Source organism: Grammomys surdaster, unplaced genomic scaffold (assembly GCF_004785775.1).
Source record: "Grammomys surdaster isolate TR1022 unplaced genomic scaffold, NIH_TR_1.0 131, whole genome shotgun sequence".
In the NCBI taxonomy this organism is placed as follows: Eukaryota; Metazoa; Chordata; class Mammalia; order Rodentia; family Muridae; genus Grammomys; species Grammomys surdaster.
In genome coordinates, this window is record NW_021604589.1 from 1,501,530 (window position 1) to 1,524,203 (window position 22,674).

A 22,674-nucleotide genomic window follows, 5' to 3' on the forward strand; every position below is an offset into this window, starting at 1 on the left:
CTCGAGTAACTAACCAAGTTACTTTAGGCAATACCTTTCAGTCCTTTCTTGTGACAGAAGGCATTTTCTCAACCATTTCTAGCTGGGAGACAGAGGTAGAGATTCAGATGAAAGTTTTCAAGTTGAAGAAACCAAATTCCTTGTCAAAACCCCGGAGACAGCGGCACACTGCTCGCTTTATGGCTTCCCAAGTGTACAAACTTTGCAGGAAAGCGACAAGTTCTTAGGCAAGTCGAGGAGGCAACATGACTGCTTGGTGAACTTTGGCGTCGCCCAGCTCCTCAGACAACCGTCCCCTGTCAGAGAGGACCGTCCCCCTCCACGTACATCAACATCCCCGCGTCCCCTCCCAGTCCACCCTCAGGTCCCGGAGAGGACTCACTGCCGAGGCCTTTAGCCTGGTGGAGGAACTGTGGGTCCTCCGTGGGCTGCTCCTCCTCCTCGGTGGGCTCCACCGGCCACTCAGAGCTTTCCTCAGGAGGCGCGGCTCCCGCCGACAGCTTGTCCCTGCTGAGTGGCTCTCCTCCCGCCGCCGCCCCCTCGGGCTGCTTCAAGCCCAACCAACTGCTCAACCCTCGGAACATCCCGCCCGCGGGGTCACCGCCGCCGCTGCGGTCCCCTCGCCCAAGAGACCTGACTCCGCTGGTCTTTGAGGGAGACTAGCCGGAACCGGAGCGAGACCTCCGATGCCAGGCGTTGGCCCACCCTCTATGACTGCGTCTCAGCTGGCCGCGCATGCGTCACGTCCGGCTCAGGCTCCGCCCCCTCCGCGTCGACTCCCCGCCCCACCCCTCCGTTCGTGCTTGTGGAAAAGAGGCTAAGGGCCAAAAGGGCTTGACCCTGCCGAGCTGTGCGTTGTCTCTACTCCCTTTTTCTATTTGCCCAGCTTTATAGGTGTGTAGTTGGTATCTTTGGGGGCTTATCCTACCTGTTCTCACTTTGTGATTGCCTCGAAATGAAAACCTCCTTTTTCAGGTCCAGTTGGACCAGGTTACACCCCTACCCTTTGAAAAGGAGGACCCAAGCCTCCTCCTGAGTTTAAGTAACTCAAAGCTGGGAGTAGAGCATAGTGATTTCGGCCAACCTGGGCTATGTAAGACCTTGTGTCAAAAGCACAACATTAAAATAAAAAGAACCTAAAGGAAAAAAAAAAGAAAACAAATTGCAAGGAAGAAGTTGTGGTGGGGTACTTGTAGATTAAAAATGGTTTACAGTGGGTGGGTGAGATCGGTTAGCAGGTAAAGGTACTGGCCACCAAGCTTGACAACCTGAGTTTGATTCCCGGTACCTATGTGATAGAGGGAACTGACCCTTACAGGTTCTCTGTCCTCTGATCTCCACACAGCCTCTGTGACTACCTATTCAATAAATATAATTTAAAGTATTTCACACATAGCTTAGAGAACTGGGACTGTAGCTCAGTGGTAGACTGATAAAACACATGCCCAACTCAGCAAATCATGCACATACACGTGCACATATAAAATAGATTTAACTGAACGTAGTGGTACACACTTGTACTCTCAGCACTCAGGAAGCTGAGGCAGGAGGATCTTGAGTTCAACACTAGCCTGAGCTACATGAGACCATTTCCCAAAACACCAAATGAGTGGCACTTAGAATATAAAACCCTGGTAGGTTACATGACTCATAGGTAAAGGTGTCTGCCACCTTGCATAGTCCTGGGATCCACATGGTAGAAGAAACTAGCCCACTCGTGTAACCTGTTCTCTCATCTGTAACAATATGCATTGTGTTCTCCCCCAACCCCATATACTAAATAAAATGTAATAAGGATTAAAAAAAGCAAACCCTTGAATACTTGTGCTTGCTTTCTTCTTTTAAAGACAGGGTCTCAAAGCTTGTCATGGTGACACACACGTTTAATCCCAGCACTTGAGTGGCAGAGGCAGGCAGATCTCTGTGAGTTTGAGGCCAGCCTCGTCTACATAGTACAGCCAGAGTTACACAGTGAGGGTTTTTTTTTCTTTTAAATATAGGGTCTCAAGTAGCCCAAGCTGGCCTTGCCTTGGATTCTCTGCTGCACTCACCGAGCCTTTCTTATCTGGTTCTGGGAATCAAACTCAGTGCCTTCTGTATGCTAGGTCTATATTCTACCAAGGGAACTACACACCCCAGTCCACAACTGTGCATTTTATTTGGATAATAATTCAGCAAACAAATTTAAAAAATGATGACACACATATAGATGGCAATTTGGACCTTAGGAAGCTGATGAGATCAAGGAATTTTGAGATTATATTTAAATTGTGATCAAATTTCAAAATTTATCATCACCCATTTTCAAAGTCAGTCATTTAGTAGTATTAAGCACATTCACATGACTTTGTAACCAGTCGCCAGAATTTTTCATCTTGCAAGCTGAAATTCGTACACTACTTCCATTCTCTGCAACTAAGCTTCTAGCAAACATCATTTTACTTCATCTCTACCTGCCTGCCTACTGTAGATACTTACGTTCAGGGCTGGGGTGCTGCCGATACTAGAGCAGTAGATCTTTTGCCTAGCAGGAATGAGGCACTTGGGTCAAACCCCAGTCCATGGAGGAGGGGAAATTGGTGTAATTGTACAGTATCTGTCTTTCTGTGACTGCTTCCTCTTCCTCCTACTCCTTTTTTTTTCAAGACAGGGGTTCTCAGTATATCCCTGGCTGTTCTAGAACTCACCTTGTAGACCAGGCTAACCTCTATCAAACTCACAGACATCTACCTGCCTTGGTCTCCTGAATGCTGGGATTAAATGTATGTGCCATCATTGGCCAACTCATGATTGGCTTCTTTATTGAGAATAATATCCCCAAAGGTCATCCATGTTATACATATTGTAATTTTCCTTCTTTTTAAGGCCTGATAGTATTCCATTGGGTGTATATGTAGTACCCCATTTTGTTTATCCATTCATTTGTGGATGGACACAGCATCCTTTTTAAAAAACAATTCTTAGCCTACCATAGGGGTGCAGACCTTTATTTAATCCCAGCACTCAGGGGGCAGAGGCAGGCAGGTCTCTATGAGGTCCAAGTTATCCTGGGCTACATAGCAAGTTCCAAGATAGCCAGCCCCATGTAGAGAGACCATGTCCCAATAAACAAAACCAACCAAACAAAAATTCTTGACTGAGGATTGAGCTGGGTCTTTGAGCATGGAGGGGAATAGCTCTGCTACTGAGCAACACCCCAATCAAGAACTGTTCTGTTCTGTTTTTCGAGAAAAAGTCTCTCTATGTAGCCCTGGCTGTTCTGGAACTTACTCTGTAGATGAGGCTGGCCTCGAACTCACAGAGATCATCTTGTCTCTGTCTCTCAAGTGTTAGGATTAAAGGCATGCATCACCACTGCCTGGTTTCAATTTTAAATTGCGGTAATGGTATTATTATGTGACTGTGGGTATAGGTTTTCAAAGAAGTTATTTTAAAGAGTCATATTACAATATTGGAGGACAAAATGGAAACATGGTCAACATTTGCTTCAAATTAATACCAGAGGAGCTAGAGAGATGGCTTAGTAGTTAAGAGCACTGGCTGCTTTCACAGGAGACCCAGGTTCAATTCCTAGCACGCACATGGTAGCTCATAACTATCTGTAATTTCAGTCTCAGTGGATCTTACACCCTCTTCTGGCCTCCACAGGTACCAGACAGATATGTGGCATACAGAAAGGCAGGTAAAACACACATGCAAATACAAAACAAATAAATCTTGAAAAAAAGTTTCAGAACAGGGGCAATTGTTGGGGATATAAATGAACAAGCCTGTTTTTGGTTTGGTAATTGTTGATGCTGACTAATTTTAACTTTAGGTCTACTTTTTTGTTTGTAGACAGAGTCTCACTATGTAGCCATGGTTGTCCTGGAACTCACTATGTTGACCAGGCTGGCCTCAAACTCACAGAGATCAGCCTGCCTCTGTCTCCCTACTTACGGGATTAAAAGTGTATACCACTATTCCTGGCTTATGTTTACTTTTTTATATTCTTATACCTTTTTCTGTAACTATATGTTAAACAAGCAAAACTGGCAAGGAGTTGATGACCATAGTTCCCAAGCCCAGACTCTAACGTTTGGTGTGGAATAATAACCGTGAGTCCTCCTTCCCTTATCCTTTGACAGTTCCAGTGATCTTTGGAAATAAATTCAAGGACTGATTATAATTCTGATTTCCCTGTGGTCCAGTTCCCCAGACTGACCTGCATTCACATTTTATTCTGATCCTGGACTTCAGCTTGACAAGCCCAAACTATCCACAACTCCTAATAAGTTTAGTGAGATATGATTCAAATACTTTCCAAGTCATCTACTTAATATATACAACAAAACATTTATATATTTATATGTATGTGTATCCATGGCTTTAAGCCTATAAAAAGATTTGCTTACTTATTTTTATGCGTGTATGTATACCTGCACAAGTTTGTGTGAACCACATGCGCGCAGCAGATACCCTCAGAGGTCAGAGCACATTGGATTTATTAGATCTGGAATTACAGGCAGTTGTGAGCCACCTGATGAAAGTGTTAGGAATTAAAACTATGGTCCTTGGAAAGAACAGTGCTGAGTCACCTCGCCAGTCCTCTGGCTTCTAAATGCAAAAAGAATTATTATTTGTGTGTGTGAGTGTGAGTGTGTGTGTGTGTGTGTGAGAGAGAGAGAGAGAGAGAGAGAGAGAGAGAGAGGCACCTCACTTGCTGTAAAGGTTTTATTATATTTATTGATTGTGTGTGTGTATGCTTATGCACACTCCCACTCACATGTCATGGAATATGTATGGAACATAGAGAACAACTTCTCTTCTACCATGTGGGTCTTAGAAGTCCAATTCAGATAGTCAGGCTTAGCCACAAACACCCTTTCCTGCAGATCCATCTCAATGGGCATAGAGATTTAATTTTAAATTACCTATTTTTGAGTCAATATTTTATCATGTGCCCTTGTCTGGCTTAGGCAAGAACTGGTTTAGGAACAGAATTCCAGTCTTCTGTTAAAGCAGCAAGCATTCTTAACTTCTGAGCCATCTCTCCAGACCCAATTAAAGAAGTGTGTGTGTGTGTGTGTGTGTGTGTATTGTTGGCTCAGGACTCCCAAATCCAAGTTCTCAGAATAAAGGAGATTTTATTTGTCCCAGAGGGGCAGAGGGCAGGGAATAAGAGACAAAGACAGGAGATAGAGGACTAGGAAGAAGGGGAAAGGGTATTTGTCCCAGAGGACAAAGGACTATGTTTGGATAAAGAGGAGACAGACATGGTCCATAGACAAATGGCGGTTTATAAAGGTAAAAAGGTACCCCCCACCCACTGCACTTTAGGATGAGATGTTTAATTTTAAATGAGCATGTTAATTAGGTGATCCAAAAGGGGCTTTTGATTGCTGGATTTCAATACTTTGACAGCTAGACCTCTGTAGTTAGCCTTAGGAGGAGGAAATGGCCAAATAAGGAGATAGACCTTGGAGGTTACCTTTAGGAATGTAATCTAATGGTTTTTAATGAGGCAGAGGGAATGGAGGATAAGGGCAAGGCCTGCCAGGGACATGTTGGCCATGCTCCAGCTGGCAAGGGTTCCTTCGGTGACACACACACATTTACACACGCACGCACGCACGCACGCACGCACGCACGCACGCACGGAAGCAGGATAGTGCGCACGCACAGTAGGAAGCTGGTTCAGTGAGTAAAGGTAGTTGCTGCTGAGTTCGAGCCCCAGAGCCACATAAATGCAGGAAAGAACCTCCTCCACAAAGTTGTTCCCTGACCGCCAGGTACATGCGCTGCTCTCCATATGTTATTCACATGCACACTAATAAATAAACCTTTTAAAAATTATTTTTATTTTTTAAATTTTATTTTATGTACAAAAAAAGTATCATGGTTTCTTTCAGTGGGTAGACATTCTTGAATAATCGATATTAGGAAGCTCAGGTCCTTCGAACTTCTGGCATGCGGTCTGAAGGTATTTCCGGTTTGGACAAAGGCCCTTTGTTGCGCCATCTTATAAACTAATGAGAACCCTGGCAGGATTTTGGCGAGGGTCTTCAGTGGAGCTTCTTGCGTCTCCCTTTCTTCCCTAGATGGCCTAGGATGAAAAAGGACAATAGTCTAAGTATTTAATATACTATTTACTTTAAAATTGTTGGGAGATGTAACAAGATTTGTCATTTTAATTGTCTTAGGGGTACAATTCAGAGGCATTGATGACATTCTAATGTTTTTTTTAAGTTACATTTATTTAGGCGAGAGGGGTCGCCAAGTATGGCAGACTTTCTGAGGTTGGAGAAGAACTTTCGAGAATCAGTTCTCTCATTTCACCACGTGAGTCCTGGGAATATAACTCTGGGGTGTCTGTTAGATTTTCACTTGTAGCTTAGACAGATAATGCCAGACCAAAAGGTTCCATGAGGGGGGAGTTATTTAGGGCAGAGTGCTAAGGTGGGGAGAGAAGAGAGAAGTGGAGGCCAGCCATGACCACGTGGAGAGAGGGGGAAGGACGGGGGGTGGGGAGAGGGGGCAGAGAACCTGTGGGCAGAGGGATCAAGGGGAGCAAGAGAGAGAGGAGGGGCCAAGCAGCCCCTTTTATAGTGGGCAGGCCTACCTGGCTGTTGCCAGGTAACTGTGGGGAGGAGCATACATGGCTGTTCCCAGGTAACTGTGGAGGTGGAGTTTAGACAGAATATTAACATTTCCCCGTTTTGGTTTAATTAAAAAGAAAAATTAGAGGTGACAGCAAAGCAGGAATAGGGTTGTAGTGATATCTCGATACTTCCTGCTGGTATTGGGGGCGATGTGTCTTTAGGGGAACCTAGAAGAATGAGTATGAGGGATGTTTGTCTGGTCTTAGGAGAGTTGGCTGTTCTACTGTCCAGGGTCTATGGAGCCATCTGAGGACAGGCCAGAAGGAACAGGTCCAGTAGAAGCAACTGTGTGTGTGTGTGTGTGTGTGTGTGTGTGTGTGTGTGACAGGAGATGGAACATCTGGAGGTTGCGTCTCTGGAGCTGTTCTGGATGTGCCTGGACTTGGCAAGATGTAGGGAATAAGATTAAATACATTCGGGAGAAAGAAAAATTTTCTAAGATGTACACTTGAAACCCAGAGGGATCCCACCCTTTGTTATAGGTAGTAAGTGGGAACTTTAGGCAGATGTACTTATCTGGATGGCATCTATTTGGTCCATGAGAGGTAGATCTGAGTGGGTTTCCTGTAGCTTATAAGTTTACAAAAGAGATAACAGCATGAGTTAACAACACGAGCAGTCTTTAACATGAGCCTTTGCTGTATTGTATAGTGGAATGTTTTATTAGAGTTAGGCAAGTTTATAGGAACTCAGATAATATTAGGGCAGAGTCATAGCAAGAAGAGGAAATATGAAGCATTTAATTGATGGCAACTGAGTTTAGGTAATGAGGTAACAGATAATCTGTGAAAGCTTAGCTGTCAGTGTAGTCAGAAGTCTGAGAAAGAGTAAACAATAATCTACCAATTATATATTATTTTTAAAAAAATGACAGAGTCCACTAGCCAACAGTTCCCGTGGTTTCCATAGTCTCTTGGGTGAAGTCAGTTTGGCTTCCAAGTGCAGAAGACACAGGGCTTTTTTCTGTGGAGTGGATACGTGTGACATGAGAAATGACTTACCTTGGTTTGACTTAGCTAAGTCATTTGACTCAGAGCATCCAGTCTAGCCCACTGTGTTTGTTAGTGACTATATCATCACATACAATCCAGGCTGTATCTTCTAGGTGTCTGGTGTCCAAGTCTTCTGAAACCATCTTGGGTCAACCGTTAGAGGCTTTGGGAATTCTGTCAGCCATAAACTTAAAAAATACTATTAGCAGGCTTCTGACAAGATTGAGAGCCATGAGGATTGGTTGTAACTGAATAGAATTCAATAGCAGTAGTAAAAATCTATCAAGACAGAGCCTTTCCTATCCTGTCTTAAGTAAATTTGACGGGTTTTGTAGAAAAGCACATTTTGTATTAGCAAAGAAACATTTTGGCTAGGACCAGAATAAGAAAGCTGGCAATAGTGGCATAACGGCTGGCAGGTTGGGCAGCAGCAGCAGCAGGGCGGGACTTCCTGCTAGCGGCCAGAAGTCACTGCCCAGTGCTTCTGGCAGTTGCAGTGAGCAGGGAAAAGCAAGCATGTCCCGTATCACAGCAACGTTCATGTTAGTTGTTTTTGTAGTGCAAGGCACTGCTAACACTCACTTTACAGGTCCCGGGCAGAGAGGGAGAGAGAGCACCTTCCCTTGTATGCTCGGGCAGCCAAGCTCTTTGTGCGGGTGGTTGTGCACATGGGGAAACAACTCTCAGAAGACCCAGAGCAGAGCTAAGAAACAAAGAGGGGAAGGGAGCAAGCAGGGTCCCAGACCGCTGCTTTTCAGGCAAGGCGCTGGAACTAAATGGGTCCAGTCGGCCTGCAAATGACGAAGGAGGCAAAGGGGGAAGGGAGCAAGCAGGGTCCCAGACCACTGCTGCTTTCTAGGCAAACCGACAGAACTGAGTGGGTCCAGGCAGCTGCAGATGGCAGGGGAGGAGGGGAAGTAGCACACGAAAGGCTGACCCGTGGAAGTGACACACTGTGGACTACAGTTGGGAGCCGATGCTCCTGACACAGAGAGAACAGTCTGTCCTGGCCTGGGGTACTCAGCCATGAGAAACTGTCTCGAGAGGAGAGGGGAAGTGTCTCATCCAAGGGGAGCAATCGTAGAACGAGGTTCAGGGAAGGACAGGGTTAGCTCTGAGCTCAAAAAATCTTTCCTGGGACCATTTGGACGGTTACTCTGGCCAGTGGGGGATGGGGAAGCTTACCAGTTCTAGGCTAGGCTAGTGAGTGTGGAACTTGCAGACATCTGCTAAAGTCACAGTAATTCCCCCATTTTGGTTTAATTTAAAAAGGAAGATTAGAAAGAGGTGTGGGGTTGAGCAGGTTTCATGGCTAAGAGAACCTGGGGTGGGGAACAGGCAGAGCCCATGGAGGGAGTATAATGAAGGTAGATAAATGCACGAACATAGGGAATTTCTTTCCAGTTATCAGACTGCTGGCAGTATGTGTTAAGACTCTTTAAAATAATTAGGTTTAGGGTGCCATTAAGTGGCCACTTTAGTCCATTATCTAGAGGGTATTGGATCCAGACCTTATTGGAAAGGTGTATTAATTTGGAAGGCTTCAACTCAGGCGTTAATCTTAAAGTTTTGAGGTTTTTCAGTAGACAACCCAGTAGGGTGTCTGTGGGTATGGATGAAGACCATGCGCCCACTGGGTGATCATGGCTGTTACCAAGTTATCAGCCGGTATCCCAAAAGAAAAACTGGTAATGAAGACCAGGCTCCGCTTAGATAATCAGGTTGTCACGAGACTATCTAAGTGCCTCAGCAGAGCTAGCCCACCAGAAGCTAGTCAGCCAGGAAATAGCAACCTGGTACCAGGACTTTCGACAGCTGCTAGAACTTGACGGGAGGGGGGAACTATTTCTGAGAGGGAAAATTCACCCAATGGGCCAATGTCCTAAGTCACAGGTCGGCTAGAGGCCAGTCATATGGACTGGGGCCATGAAAAGCCAACCCCTTAGTCCAGGAAATGCTGGCCAGGCACTAACCGGGTGTCCAGGGTCCCTCACACCAAACGGAAACTCCTTACCGATTAATATGCTGGTGTGCCTTTGTGAGTTTGTGCAGTCTGGTATCAGGAAATGTGGAATCGGGGGATCTGTGTGCCTGTCCTGCTACTCAGCCCACGTGGCAGAGTACCACGAGGGTGGCTGCAGCGGTACAGCTCATGCGGTGGAAGTTTGACATTTTGAGTCTTTTTGTGGTGGTAGTACATGTCAGAGAGTGAACTTTAAAAATTAATTGAAAAAAATCGTATTTGTGTGTGTGTCTGTGTGTGTCTGTGTGTGCTTGTGTCCTTTGCCTGCATGCCCCTGCCCAAGGATGCCAAAAGAGGGCATTGGATTCCCTGGAGCTGGAGTTATAGATAGTTGTCAGTTTCTGATGTGGGTGCTGGGAACTGAACTCAAGTCCTTGGGGGAGGGTAGGAAATGCTCTTGATTGCTGAACCATGGTAAAATCCTTTAAAGTAAAACATTATGCCAGATGTAAAGATGCATGGATGTAATCACAGCACTCATGAGTCACAGGCAGCAGGATAACAAGTTTAATTCCAGCCTGGGCTACATTGCTAGATTCTATTTCAGAAAGCACAAGGGAGTGGGTAGGGTAGTGAGATGGCTCCTCAGATAAAGTGGTGACTGCCGCCAAGCCTGTTGACTTGAGTGCCATCCTCAGGTCACATAAGTGAAAGGAGAAAATGTATCCTGAAAGTTGTCTTCCCACCTTAACATATGCCATAGTACACTCATGTGGGCTTATGCAAAATAAATAAATGCAAATGAAATTAAATAAAAAAATGTGAATTTTGGTTTTAAAGATTATAACCTTTGATTATATATATATATAAAATAAAATTATTGCAATCAACATAATGATAGATTTTTTTCTAAAAAAAATCTTGAGAGTCTAGCACAGTGTTATATCAGTAGTAATTATGAATAGACACATTTTGCTTTCTTTTTTCGAGGTGCTGACAATAAAACCCAAAGCCTTGAACATAGCTAGGGAAGTCCTGTTCCACTGAGTCCTATACCAAATCTTTCCTTAGATTTTTGGACAGTTCATTCCTATATTATACAGCTTACTTAGACTTGCCTTGAACTTGCTGTCTGGCTCAGAGCAATCATTGACTTTTACTTGTGTTTAGAATGTAGTTAGTGGGGCTAGAGAGATGGCTCAGCGGTTAAGAGCACTGACTGCTCTTCCAGAGGTCCTGAGTTCAAATCCCAGCAACCACATGGTGGCTCACAACCATCCGTAATGAGATTCGATGCCCTCTTCTGGTGTGTCTGAAGACAGCTACAGTGTACTCATAAATAAAATAAATAAATAAATCTTTAGAATGTAGTTAGGGACTATGTTTTTTTTGTTGTTGTTGTTTGTTTTTTGTAAAGTGGTGATTATAGTTTCTCCCCGAGGTTCCATGCCTTCATTAGCCATAGGTGGTTGGCTAGGTTTCCAGTACCAGGCAGGATTTCCCTCTTGTTCAATGGGTTTTTAAGAGAGCTGTTTGTTACCACAGAGGTCTGTGTGCCGCTGCTGTACCCTTAGCTTATCATGCCATGCTGGTCCTTGGTATGGTTCGTAGGTGTTAGAGCTGGGTTAATTGCTTCCTTTCTTTGGAAACTTGGATGGCACCTTCTGGTACCATGAAAGCTAGTCCTCAGGGAGGAGGCATGTAGGTCAGATCCAGTTCAGGGATCTCTGGGCTCCGTTTTGAAGTCTATTGTGTCTTCAGCAAAAGGGATTTTTCTTCCACTTCTGATAGGCAACCAAGGGCAACATAAATAGCCTATAATGTTTTGGGAATCTCTTGGATGACTCTGACCAACAACTCAAAAGGAGCCTTCTCATGCCTGGGGTTGGGGTTTTGTTAGATGGTCTATGTAGCACTGTCAGCCCAGATGGGAACATTTCACTTAAACTATATATGTATACACAGACTCATATGTATTATATGTAACTTTAGGTAGATAATACTATGATGGTTTATGACTTTTGGAAGGCATCTTTACTGTTATTTTAGTTCCTTCCCTTCTTCGGTATTTATCTCTCTTCTCTTATGAAGGACATTTAGGTTGTTTCCATATTGTGAACAGAGTGGCAATATTTGTTTTATTTTTATGTGTGTGGGTGTTTTTTTGCCTACATGTATGTCCATGTACAACATTCATGCCTGGTGGCTGGAGGGGGCCAGAAGAAGGTGTAATATCCCCTGGAATGGGAGTTACAGATTGTTCTAAGCTGCCATGTGGGTGCTGGGAACTGAACTTGGGTCCTCTGCAAGAGCAGCCAGTGCTCTTAATGGCTGAGCCATCTGTTCCGTCCCTTATTTGTTCATTTGCTGTTGCCAGGGGTTCTCATGTAACCCAGCCTTGCCTCAAGGTGACTATGCAGCTGAGCATGACATGGAACTCCTTATCTTCTTGTTTCTCTCTTACAAATGCTGGGAATACAGGCCTGGGGTGCCACATGAGCTTTATGTTGTCCTTGGGAATCAAATCCAGGACCTTGTGTATGCTAGGAAGGTACTCTACCATGTGAGTTACAACCCCAAACCCGTTTAATGTTTTTTTGTAATTTTAATTTTTATTGAGAGTGCATGATGTGTACGTGTGTGTGTGTGTGTGTGTGTGTGTGTATGTTACACTTCCCAAGCAGAAGCCAAAGGACATCTGTTGAGGGAGTTGGTTCTTTCCTTCCAACATGTGGGTACTAGGAATTGAACTGGAGCTCAGGTTTGTGTGGTAAGTGTCCAATCACTGGGCCATCTCACTTCTCCCCCTTTAATAATTTATTTTACAGATTTGTTTTATTGTCAGTTTTGTCTCTGTGTGCTGGTGTGTGCAGATGCCAGAGGAAAGTTCCACAAAGGCCTAGAGGAGCAGAACCTGCAGCTGGAGTTACAGGTGCTGTGAGCCTCCTGTCTGCTGTAGGTGCTGGGAACTGAACTCCTCTGAGTCCTCTGCAAGAGCAGTTAAGCACTTTTAACTTCAGACTCATCTCTCCAGTTCTCTATATTTTAAAAATTTGAGGCAGAGTCTCAATCTGTATCCCCAGCTGGCCTGGAACTTGACTTTCTCTGAGTTGCAAGTGCTGGGATGACTGATCTGAGCCACCAAACCTGGCTTTCTTTTGAAATCTTGACTTCCAATATCATACCCTTTGCTGCTAAACACATTGGGGCTTTTGCCTTCTTCAGTCCCTTCTCCTTCCTGTCTCCCTGCTGTCCAATACACTCTGACTGACTTCAGTCTCTGGCCTCTAGGTTAGACCTTTGGCCCTCTACTACATTTACATTCTGAAGAGGCTCCCACTTTGTCCTACTTGACACAACTGATAAAACTGGTTTTGTCAGACATCTAGATTTGTATAGATTATAATGGCTATTGGTACGTAGTTGTGTTTCTAAACTCCACTAGGTCTTCAGTAATGCTTGTCTAAATTTTGAGTCTTGTTTTATCTTTGTTATTCAAAAATTTCATGATCACTTGGGAGGCAAGGGCAGGAGATTGTTTTAAGTTTGAGACCAGCCTGGTTTGCATACAGATCTCCAGGTCAGCCAGTGACATAGTGCACCTCTTATTGCTGACATCTCACATAACCCAGACTGGCCTCGAATTTACTAAGTACTCAAGGAGGATCTCGAACTTGTAATCTTTTTATTTCCACGTTCCTTTGCTGCGATATAGTATTACTACCATGGCAGCAAAGGGAATCGTTTGATGCAGCGTGTTAAGATATAACCTGTGGTCTTGTATTTGCTAGGCAAGCTCTCTACCAAATGAGCTACACCTCCAGTCCTTGCCTGTCTTAAAAAACAAAACAAAACAAAACAAAACAAATAAAATAAAAAAATAAATTCACGGCCTTTCTAAAACTTCAGCCCCCTTCAAACCTGTATCCAGTTAGATCTTTTCTTTTTCAGATGTTTTTTCCTCCTTTCCTTCACCTGAAACAGCCTCGGGTGTCCTTTGCCACACTTATTCTTTAAACACTCCCCCAAAGTCGCTTTGGAAGCCTTCTCTCCTACTTAGCTCTGCTCCTCCTCTCTCTCTAACTTTGTGCTAAGGAAGTTCGTTTTCCAATGGACATGTTGATGGGCGGTGAGCTCCTAGGCAAGAATTCTGCGTTGTTTTCCTCCTTTCCCTCTTTTGCAGTGGCGGGCCCCTGGGTTGCACTGGAGCGGATGCTCAAACGTTTGTGGTGAGTGAAGTTGGCGGGAGAATCGGAGCAAGGGGCTTGGCTTGTTGGGGTTCCGAGCAGTCCTGGAGCCTTTGGAGGCTGGCCTGAAGCTAGCTCACCACAGGAGGGAGGGGAGGAGGGAGGAGGGAGGAGGGAGGGGGGAAGAGGGAAGGAGGGGCAGGCCCATACTGTGGCCTGGGGCCAAGGGCGTCTGGAGCGGAGGGTGATGGGAGCTGCCTGTGCTGTAGGAAACACTTTTTAGGCGCTTGTTTTGTACTATCGCTTGAACTCAACGCTGCAGCTCTCCCAATTTCACAACCAGCGTGAGTCAGCTGGGCCAGCTGCGGGACGGCGAGGGGAAGGTGGGTGAGGAGGGCTCCTCAGTCCCTGGGGGCAGACAGGATCCAGTGGTGACGAGAGAGCCCTAGATGTGGTCCCTGCGCTCGTAGGACAGGTGAGCGCCAGGCCAGGCTGGCCGCTGGGTGGAGCTGCTTGAGCCACCCTCCAAGGCGCCCTAGCCACTGCACAGGTAACACCCCTCTTGGGCCTCTCCCGAACCCCCTTTGGCCTCGGTGCCTAGAATAAATACCATGTGTCCCTCGGGACCATTTCGGCCTTGCCCGGAGCATATTTGGGGCCTCGGCACTTTTGTCCCCTTCCCGCTGGTGCCCACGCCCAGCCAACAGCCATTCGCATCTCCCACATAGTGTTCGAAAACCTCGGCGATCCAACGGGCCTTGGTGACGGGGTTGGGGGTGGGGTGAAGACGACGCCCACTAGTGCCCAGTGCTCTGTCAGAGCCTGTCTCCTGGAGGTAAGTAGTGACCCGGGGTCCCTGGGGTGTGCCTCTCCGCGCTGAATTCCGCACCCCAAGCCTTATTTTTCTCTGCTTTGTGGAGCTCCGAGATGGCGTTGGCGGAAGTGAAACCACGAGACCGTAGTGGGGCGAGGTCCGCGGGGATGAGTCGGTTTTTGAGTAGGCTTTCGTACCAGCGTACAGGTTAAACAACAACCCTTTTAGCTGGCCTCAGCGTACTAAGCTCTACCGCCTGGGGGAGGCAGATGACGTTTTCAAAAACAATTGATGTGTACTTTATGCTCATGAAATGTACCATTTCACATCGGGTCTGTGGGGTTTGACTAGATCGTTTCCATCAACCCACAGAGGTCCTTGGTGCTCTTTTTCTAGTCAGTCTATTTCCCTACCCCGCCCCCTTGCACTGTTTTGATGATCGTCGTCTTGGCTTAGTTTCTCGCTCATCACTAACGTCATAAATCGGGCTTATCCAGTAAGTACTCTTTTGTGTCTGATTGACATTACTTTTAAAATAAGCATCATTAGAAAGGTGTCTCTTGGTGTTTCTGTTGGTGTAGGCCTGCACAGTGGAGTGGAAATGCATGTGTGGCAAGTTGGAATAAGATGTGTTTTGTTTTTTCCCCAAGGCTTAGTACAAAGCTGTGACACATAGATCACAAGTAAATTGTTGCATCCATTACATTTCTCTCCCTCCTTTTTTTCCTCCCTCCCTCTCTCCCTCCCTCCCTCTCTCCCTCCCCCCCCCCCCCCCCCCCCCTTTGTTTCTTCTTTCTTGTTTGGGGCAGGGTCTCACTGTGTAGCCACAACTTGCCTGGAACTTGTTATATAGACCAGACTGCCCTTGAAGTTATGGAGACCTATCTATCTTTGTCTCTTGAGTACCGGGACTCAGGGAGTGTACCACCATACTAGCTGACTTTATATTATTGTTGTTTTTTTGAGACTGAGTCTTACTCTGTAGCACAGTCTGGCTTGGATCTAATTATGTAGCCTGGGCTGGGTTTGAACTCAGAACTGTCTTCCTGCCTCAGTCTCCTGAGGCGGGATTATAGGCATTGGCTATTTTATCCAATTTTTTAAACTCTAATTCTTTTTTTTTTTTTTTTTTGGTTTTTCGAGACAGGGTTTCTCTGTGTAGCCCTGGCTGTCCTGGAACTCACTCTGTAGACCAGGCTGGCCTTGAACTCAGAGATCCGCCTGCCTCTGCCTCCCAAGTGCTGGGATTAAAGGCATGCGCAACCACTGCCCGGCTAAACTCTAATTCTTAATTTGGTTGTTTCTCAGATTGCATCTGGGTATTGGCAGTCACCCATTCGCCCGCCAATGAAGTATATCCTGGTTACTGGTGGGGTCATCTCAGGCATTGGTAAAGGGATCATCGCCAGCAGCATTGGGACCATTCTCAAGTCATGTGGACTCCGAGTTACTGCCATCAAAATTGACCCCTATATTAACATTGATGCTGGAACTTTCTCACCTTATGAACATGGTATGAAAAGGAATTTTTTTCTTTTAAAGCCTTAAACTTTAATTTGCTAAACTAAATACACATAATTTGCAATGATTTCTTCTCTGTGTGTGTTTTTAAATTTTTATTTATGTGCATATGTGTCTGTACATGCTATGTGTTTGCAGGTGCCTAGAGAGGCTGGGAGAGAGCTTCTGTGGAACTGGGTGACGTTACAGGTGGCTGTGAGCTATGGGTACTTTGGGATCTTAACTCTGGTACTCTGCAAGAGCAACAGATCCTCTTAACTGCTGGGCTGTCTCTCTGGCCCCTTGTTTTGTGTTTTGGGTAACTTCTCTAGGATAGACTTTCAGAAGTGGACTTGCTGGATCATACCTTAGAAATGTGTGCAAGTTCTTATGGCCACTGATCCATTTTTCAGGTCACTGATGATATTCCACATAGTCAAATCTTTGGAAATATACCATTTTCTATGGAGTAGGGCTTAGTTTATTTTCTCATAAAGGTAATACATTCCACTTACATTTCCCACTGCTGTAATAACTTAATATTGACTTTATTTTAATGTGTCTTGGGGGGAGGGTATGCATGCATGAGTATATGTGTGGTTGTGTGGTTGTATGTGTGTGTGTGTGTGTGTGCATGAATGAATACTGAGGAAAGAGGTTGATTTCAGATGTCTCCCTTGGTCATTTCCACCGTATACTTTGAGGTGGGTTCTCATTTGAACCCAGAGCTTGTTGATTTAGCTAGTCTAGCCAGCTTCCTCCAGGGAGCAACATTCTCTGTTTCCAGGATTCTGAGTGCTAGAGTGCTAGGATCACAGGCAGGGTACTGTGCCCACCTGGCATTTACATGGGTGCTGGGGATCGGAACTATGTCCTTAGACATGTGTGGCAAGTGTTTTATACACTGTGTCATCTCCCTGGCCCTGACAGTTTTCTTTACTCATACTGTAGCCCAAGCTAACCTACAACTCTCTCTGTAGCCCAGGCTGGCCTTGGATTCACATTAATCCATTTCCACCTCCTGAATTCTGGGATTATAGGTTTGAGTCACCACAGGCAGGCATTTTGATATGTATAGTTATTTTCAAAGGTCATTAATACCATGCTTGGTAGCACATGCCTATAATCCCAGAACTTAAGAGATGAGACAGGAGAAATGGGGCTTCAGGGAGAAATCAAGGCCAGATTTAGTCAGCTACATAGTCACATAGATCACTACTTCTGGTCTTTAAGATTTATTTTTATTCTATGTGTCAGTATTTGCCTACATGAATGTGTATGTGTGTGCTCCACATGTGTGCTTAGTACCCAAGGAGTCTAGAAAAGGGACTCAGATCCCCTGGAACTATAGTTATAGACAGTGGGTGATGAGAATGGAACTCTGGCCCTTTGCAAGAGCAACATGTGCTGCATTCTGTAGAGGCATTTATTTCTCCATTACAGCTCTGTAATGTGTGTTTTGAAGAATGGTCTCACTGTATAGCCCTGGCTGTCCTGAAACTGTACCAGTCTGGTTCCAAACTTTCAGGGATCCTCCTGCCTCATTTCCCAAGGGCTAGGATCCTAGGCATGTACCATTGTGCCTGTCCTGTCTTTGCTAGAGGTTTTGGGATTGATTCTTGTCTACATCTCTGAAATATGACAAGTTCTAAAAACGTAAAAGTCTTCATACATTTATGGCTACTGTCTTTTTTAAAAATTTTTTTTGAAAACTGAAGATTCTGTTTGTGCCTAGGTGTAGTTTCTGTTTCTGAAATTTTATTAGTTTGAGAATAAAACAAGCGAAACGAGTATCTTGTTAGAATTTGGTTTTGTTTGTAAAGAACTTATTAGGTTGTGGTAGCTTGCTTGCTATTTATTTATTTTATTTATTATTTATTTATTTATTTATTTATTTATTTATTTTTGATGATTGATAGGTATAGTCAACAAACCTGAATTAGCAATACAAAATCGTAGAAAGGGCACAGATGGAGACTTCCCAAAGTTCTTAGATTCTTTTATATGCAAATAAATTGTAGAAAAGTCTGGTCACTGTTTGAATTTTGAATACAACTGCTGAAACTGATTTGTGAAACCTCCATACTAGCTCAGCTGCAGTTAATTATGGGTGAAAACAAGTCATTTCAGATTCTTCCTCGGCACCTGGATGCATGTGCAACTCTATTGCCACTTGAACTGCCCTCTTGCTTTCTGGCTTTAGTTTCCAGTTTCAGATGCCTGAGGCTGAAGCCTGACATATCTTTTTGGGTTTTATGCATACAATCACACGCAGTCAGTCAAACAGCACTGGTGGGGATCACAAAGACTGCCAGTGGTAGTTAGGCCTGAATTTCAGACAGGATAGTAAACTAAGGGAGCTATGAATTCTGAATACAAACTCAGGACAGGAAAGGACACGGATGGAGATAACCCAAAGTTCTTAGATTCTCTTGTATGCAAATAAATTGTAGAAAAGTTTGGTCACTGTTTGAATTTTGAACACAGTTTTTTCCCAGGACTTGGAGGTGTTGGAGTCTTTTGCCCCTCTTCTTTCACTGGGGGCACAGGCAGTTTGAAAATGATTTCATTATCGTCACACTGATTTTTGTCACCTGTTATTTTTATCCCTCCAAAAACATTGGTGTACAAATTGCTGTGGGACCCTGGCTGTCCACAGACTTCTTCTTCTTAGACCTCTTATGCTTCTTACCAATGTTTCTGCAAATCCCTCTTTTCAGCATCTTCTCCTTTCTCCTAGGTACGTCTGAAAGCTTTTCTCTTAGGGTAGGTAAAACCTGGTTAACCTCAGAATCCTCAGGAGTGTTAGGGATGTCATTTGAAATCCCCGCCCTTTTTTGGATCAGGTAAGACCAATGAAGGGAGACTATAATTAGTCCCCTTCTTGCTAGTCTCTTCTGGAGCAACTTTTCCTTCTTTTTAAGCTGATATTCTGTCTTCAGCGTTTGCAAATGTCCTCGCTTTTGTAATTATAGTGTTTCACTACTGGAAATGGTGGCTGATGAAACGGAACATCCCATTCTTTTTTTTTTTTAATTTTTATTGGCTATTTTATTTACATTTCAGATGTAATCTCCATTCTCCATTCTCCCCCACCCAGGAACCCCCTATCCCATCCCCCCTCCTCCTGCTTCTATGAGGATATGCCACCACCCGCCCTCCCACTCCCACCTCCCCACCCACGATTTCCCCCACAGTGGGGCGTCCAGCTTTCACTGGACCAAGGACTTCCTCACCCACCTATGCCTGACACTGTCATCCTCCCCTACATATACAGCTGGGGCCATGGGTCCCTCCCTATGTGCTCCCAGGCTGGTGGTTTAGACCCTGGGAGCTCTGGTTGGTTGGTATTGCTGCTCTCCCCATGGGGCAGCACACCCCTTCAGCTCCTTCAGTCTTCTCTCTCACTCCTCCATTGGGAACCACATGATCAGCTCAATGGTTAGCTGTGAGCATCCTCCTCTGTATATTTCAGGCTCTGGCAGAACCTCTAAGGAGATAGCTATATCAGGCTCCTGTCAGCATGCACTTCTTGGCATCCACATCAGCATCTACCTTTGGTGACTGCACAAGGGATGGATACCCAGGAGATGCTCCAACATATAACAAGGACATATGCTCAACTATGTTTATAGCAGCCTTATTTATAATAGCCAGAAGCTGGAAAGAACCCAGATGTCCTTCAACAGAGGAATGGATGCAGAAAATGTGGTACATTTACACAATGGAATATTACTCAGCTATTAAAAACAATGAATTTGAGAAATTCTTAGGTAAATGGATGGAACTAGAAGATATCATCCTGAGTGAGGTAACCCAATCACAAAAGAACACACATGGTATTCACTCACTGATTATTGGATATTAGCCCAGAACCTTGAAACACCCAAGATTCAACTCACAGACCACATGAAGCTCATGAAGAGGGAAGACAAAGTGTGGATGCTTTGGTCCTTCTTAGAAGGAGTAACAAAATACTCATGGGAGCAAATACGGAGACAAAGTGTGGGACAGAAACTGAAGGAGGGGCCGTCCAGAGACCACTCCACCTGGGTATCCATCCCTTGTGCAGTCATCATCTCACTCTTTAAAAGCTTCTTTGTGGAGTTTTTCTGGTGGCATAAGAAGTCTTTCACCAAAAAGGTAGTTATCCATTGTTTCTGCACCTATCTTGGCAACACCCTCAGCCTCTAACTCCACAAAGGCACAGCCTCTGCTGTTTCCAGTCTGTTTACTTCTGAATAATCTGAATCTGCTAATAGCATCAAACTGGGCAAAGTAGTCATAGATATGGCTTTCAGAAAGTGTTGAAGGTAGTTGGCTCAGAAAATTTACTCCAGGTTTAAGTTTTTCTTCTTCTTTTGCTTTTTTTGTGCATCGTTGGACTTGTGTTAGATTCTTCTGAAACTGTGAGTCTTTCAGCAGGTTCAGCACCAGACTCAGCTTCTTGGGGCCTGCTAACAAGAACTTTCTGGAGAACTCTGTACAAGTCCATCCACATGGAGCTCCTGGAAGTTGTAGCTTGTATTTTTAAAAGATTTTTTTTAAAAAAAATGTGCATATGTTTGTAGGTATGTGCCTGTGTGTCTCTAGAGTTCAGAAGGGGGCATCGGATGCCCTGGAGCTGAAGTTACAGGTAGTTTTGAACCTCCTGATATTGTTGCTGGGAACCAAAATTGGGTCCTCTGTAAGAGTATTAACTTAAAAAAAAAAAGGATTTAATTTTATATATGTATATATGCTGTCACTGTCTTCAGAGACACCAGAAGAGGGCATCAGGTCCCTATTACAGATGGTTGTGAGCCACCATGTGGTTGCTGGGAATTGAACTCAGGACCTCTGGAAGAACAACCAGTGCTCTTAACCTCTGAGCTATCTCTCCAGCCCTAAGTATGCACTCTTAATGACTGGGCCATCTCTCTAGCCCTAGATTGTGTTTTTTTGTTTTTTTGGTTTTTTGGTTTTTTGAGACAGGGTTTCTCTATATAGCCCTGGCTGTCCTGGAACTCACTCTGTAGACCAGGCCGGCCTCGAACTCAGAAATCCACCTGCCTCTGCCTCCCAAGTGCTGGGATTAAAGGTGTGCGCCACCACCACCCGGCCTAGATTGTGTTTTTGTTTGAGAAGTTTATCCTATTTTTGCTGTGGAGTAAATTTCCATACATTGTGACATTGGACTTTGGCCACTTTGAGTAGTCCTGTTTTGTTTGGAACTTTCTGGGTATTTTATTTCTTTTGCAGTACTAGGGATTGAATCTAGGATCTCACAAAAGCTAGGCAAGCATTTTACCACTGAGCTACATGCCAGGCCTTGCTTTTCTCTTTTTAAGACACGGTCTCTAAGGCTGGTGTTGAACTCTCTCTATAGCTCAGGAAGGCCTTGAATTTGCAATCTTTCTGCCTAAGTTTCAGAAGTGCTGGGATTACAGGTATGACTTACCTTGTCTGACTGGAAACTAATATGTTGGGAGTAAGTTTTAATTTCTACACTGTCTTTTGATTGTAGGTGAAGTATTTGTTTTAAATGATGGTGGAGAAGTTGATTTGGACCTTGGAAATTATGAAAGATTCTTGGACATTAATCTTTATAAAGACAACAACATCACCACTGGGAAGATATATCAACATGTGATCAACAAAGAGAGGCGTGGTGATTACCTGGGGAAAACTGTTCAAGGTATTTACTCCACAACATTATGGACCTTGTGTGCTTGCTAAGCGTCACTCAGGGGAAGCTATGTATTTAACAGAAGGGAGAAAGTTGTGGGCCCTGAAATTATGCTTTCTTTTCTTTTTTCTTTTTCTTTTGTTAAATATTTATTTATTTAATTTTATTTTCTAAAGATTTATGTATTTGTTGTATGTCAGTATACTGTTGCTTTCTTCAGACACACCAGAAGAGGGCATCAGACCCAATTGCAGATGGTTGTGAGCCACCATGTGGTTGCTGGGAATTGAACTCAGGACCTCTGGAAGAGCAGTCAGTGCTCTTAACCACTGAGTCATCTCTCCAGCCCTTCTGCTTTCTTAAAGATTGCCTTTCCTCCAATATTCCAGAATATATTTTCACCCGTTTTGTTATTAGATAATATTTTTAAATTTTAATTTTCTTTTTAGGAAATGGTCTCCTGTATCCCAGGATAGTGTTTAACTTGCTACGTAGCCAAGGATGACCTTGAATGTAATGATTCTCCAGCCTACATCTTTTTAAGTGTTGGGATTATAGACATTTGGGATTATAGCCATTTACCACCACATCAGTTTATACAGTGGTATGGATCAAACTGAATGCTTCATGCAGGCTAGGCAAGAGCTCTACTAACTCAGCTATATCCTCAGGTTCTGATTGGAGTTTTTGGTTGGTTTTGAGACAGTCTCACTGTGTTGCTCTGGCTTGCCTGTAACTTGATGTGTAGATCAGGCTGGCTTTGAATCCACAGAAATCCACCTGCCTCTGTGATTTAGTCACTGACCAAAGCACCTTGCTAGAAGAGCTTATTTGTGCTTCTGGTTCCATAAGGATAAGAGTCCATTGCTGTCTCATGAGTGGGGGACACACACCGCAGGTAGGCATGGC

General features: G+C 44.4%; 2 protein-coding genes and 1 pseudogene across 5 annotated transcripts in view; 1 reads left to right on the forward strand and 2 right to left on the reverse strand.

Annotated features, from left to right (window-relative positions):
• Nucleotides 1–742, reverse strand: part of Syap1 (synapse associated protein 1) — a 31,150-nt gene extending 30,408 nt beyond the window's left edge. The window contains exon 1 of the mRNA XM_028761829.1: nucleotides 383–742. Coding sequence (XP_028617662.1) covers nucleotides 383–584 — 202 coding nt within the window. The 5' untranslated portion in view covers nucleotides 585–742. The remainder of the gene's footprint in view (nucleotides 1–382) is intronic.
• A 13,273-nt stretch (nucleotides 743–14,015) lies between these two features.
• Nucleotides 14,016–22,674, forward strand: part of Ctps2 (CTP synthase 2) — a 117,475-nt gene continuing 108,816 nt past the window's right edge. Inside the window, exons 1-3 of one of the 4 annotated variants that reach the window (XM_028761967.1) lie at nucleotides 14,016–14,166; nucleotides 15,906–16,110; nucleotides 21,604–21,774. In XM_028761967.1, coding sequence (XP_028617800.1) covers nucleotides 15,945–16,110; nucleotides 21,604–21,774 — 337 coding nt within the window. In that variant the 5' untranslated portion in view covers nucleotides 14,016–14,166; nucleotides 15,906–15,944. Of the gene's footprint in view, nucleotides 14,167–14,249; nucleotides 14,334–15,064; nucleotides 15,094–15,905; nucleotides 16,111–21,603; nucleotides 21,775–22,674 lie in introns of those variants that run through there. The other 3 variants (XM_028761973.1, XM_028761977.1, XM_028761982.1) reach the window with 3 other exon arrangements.
• LOC114616175 lies at nucleotides 18,561–21,262 on the reverse strand (annotated as a pseudogene).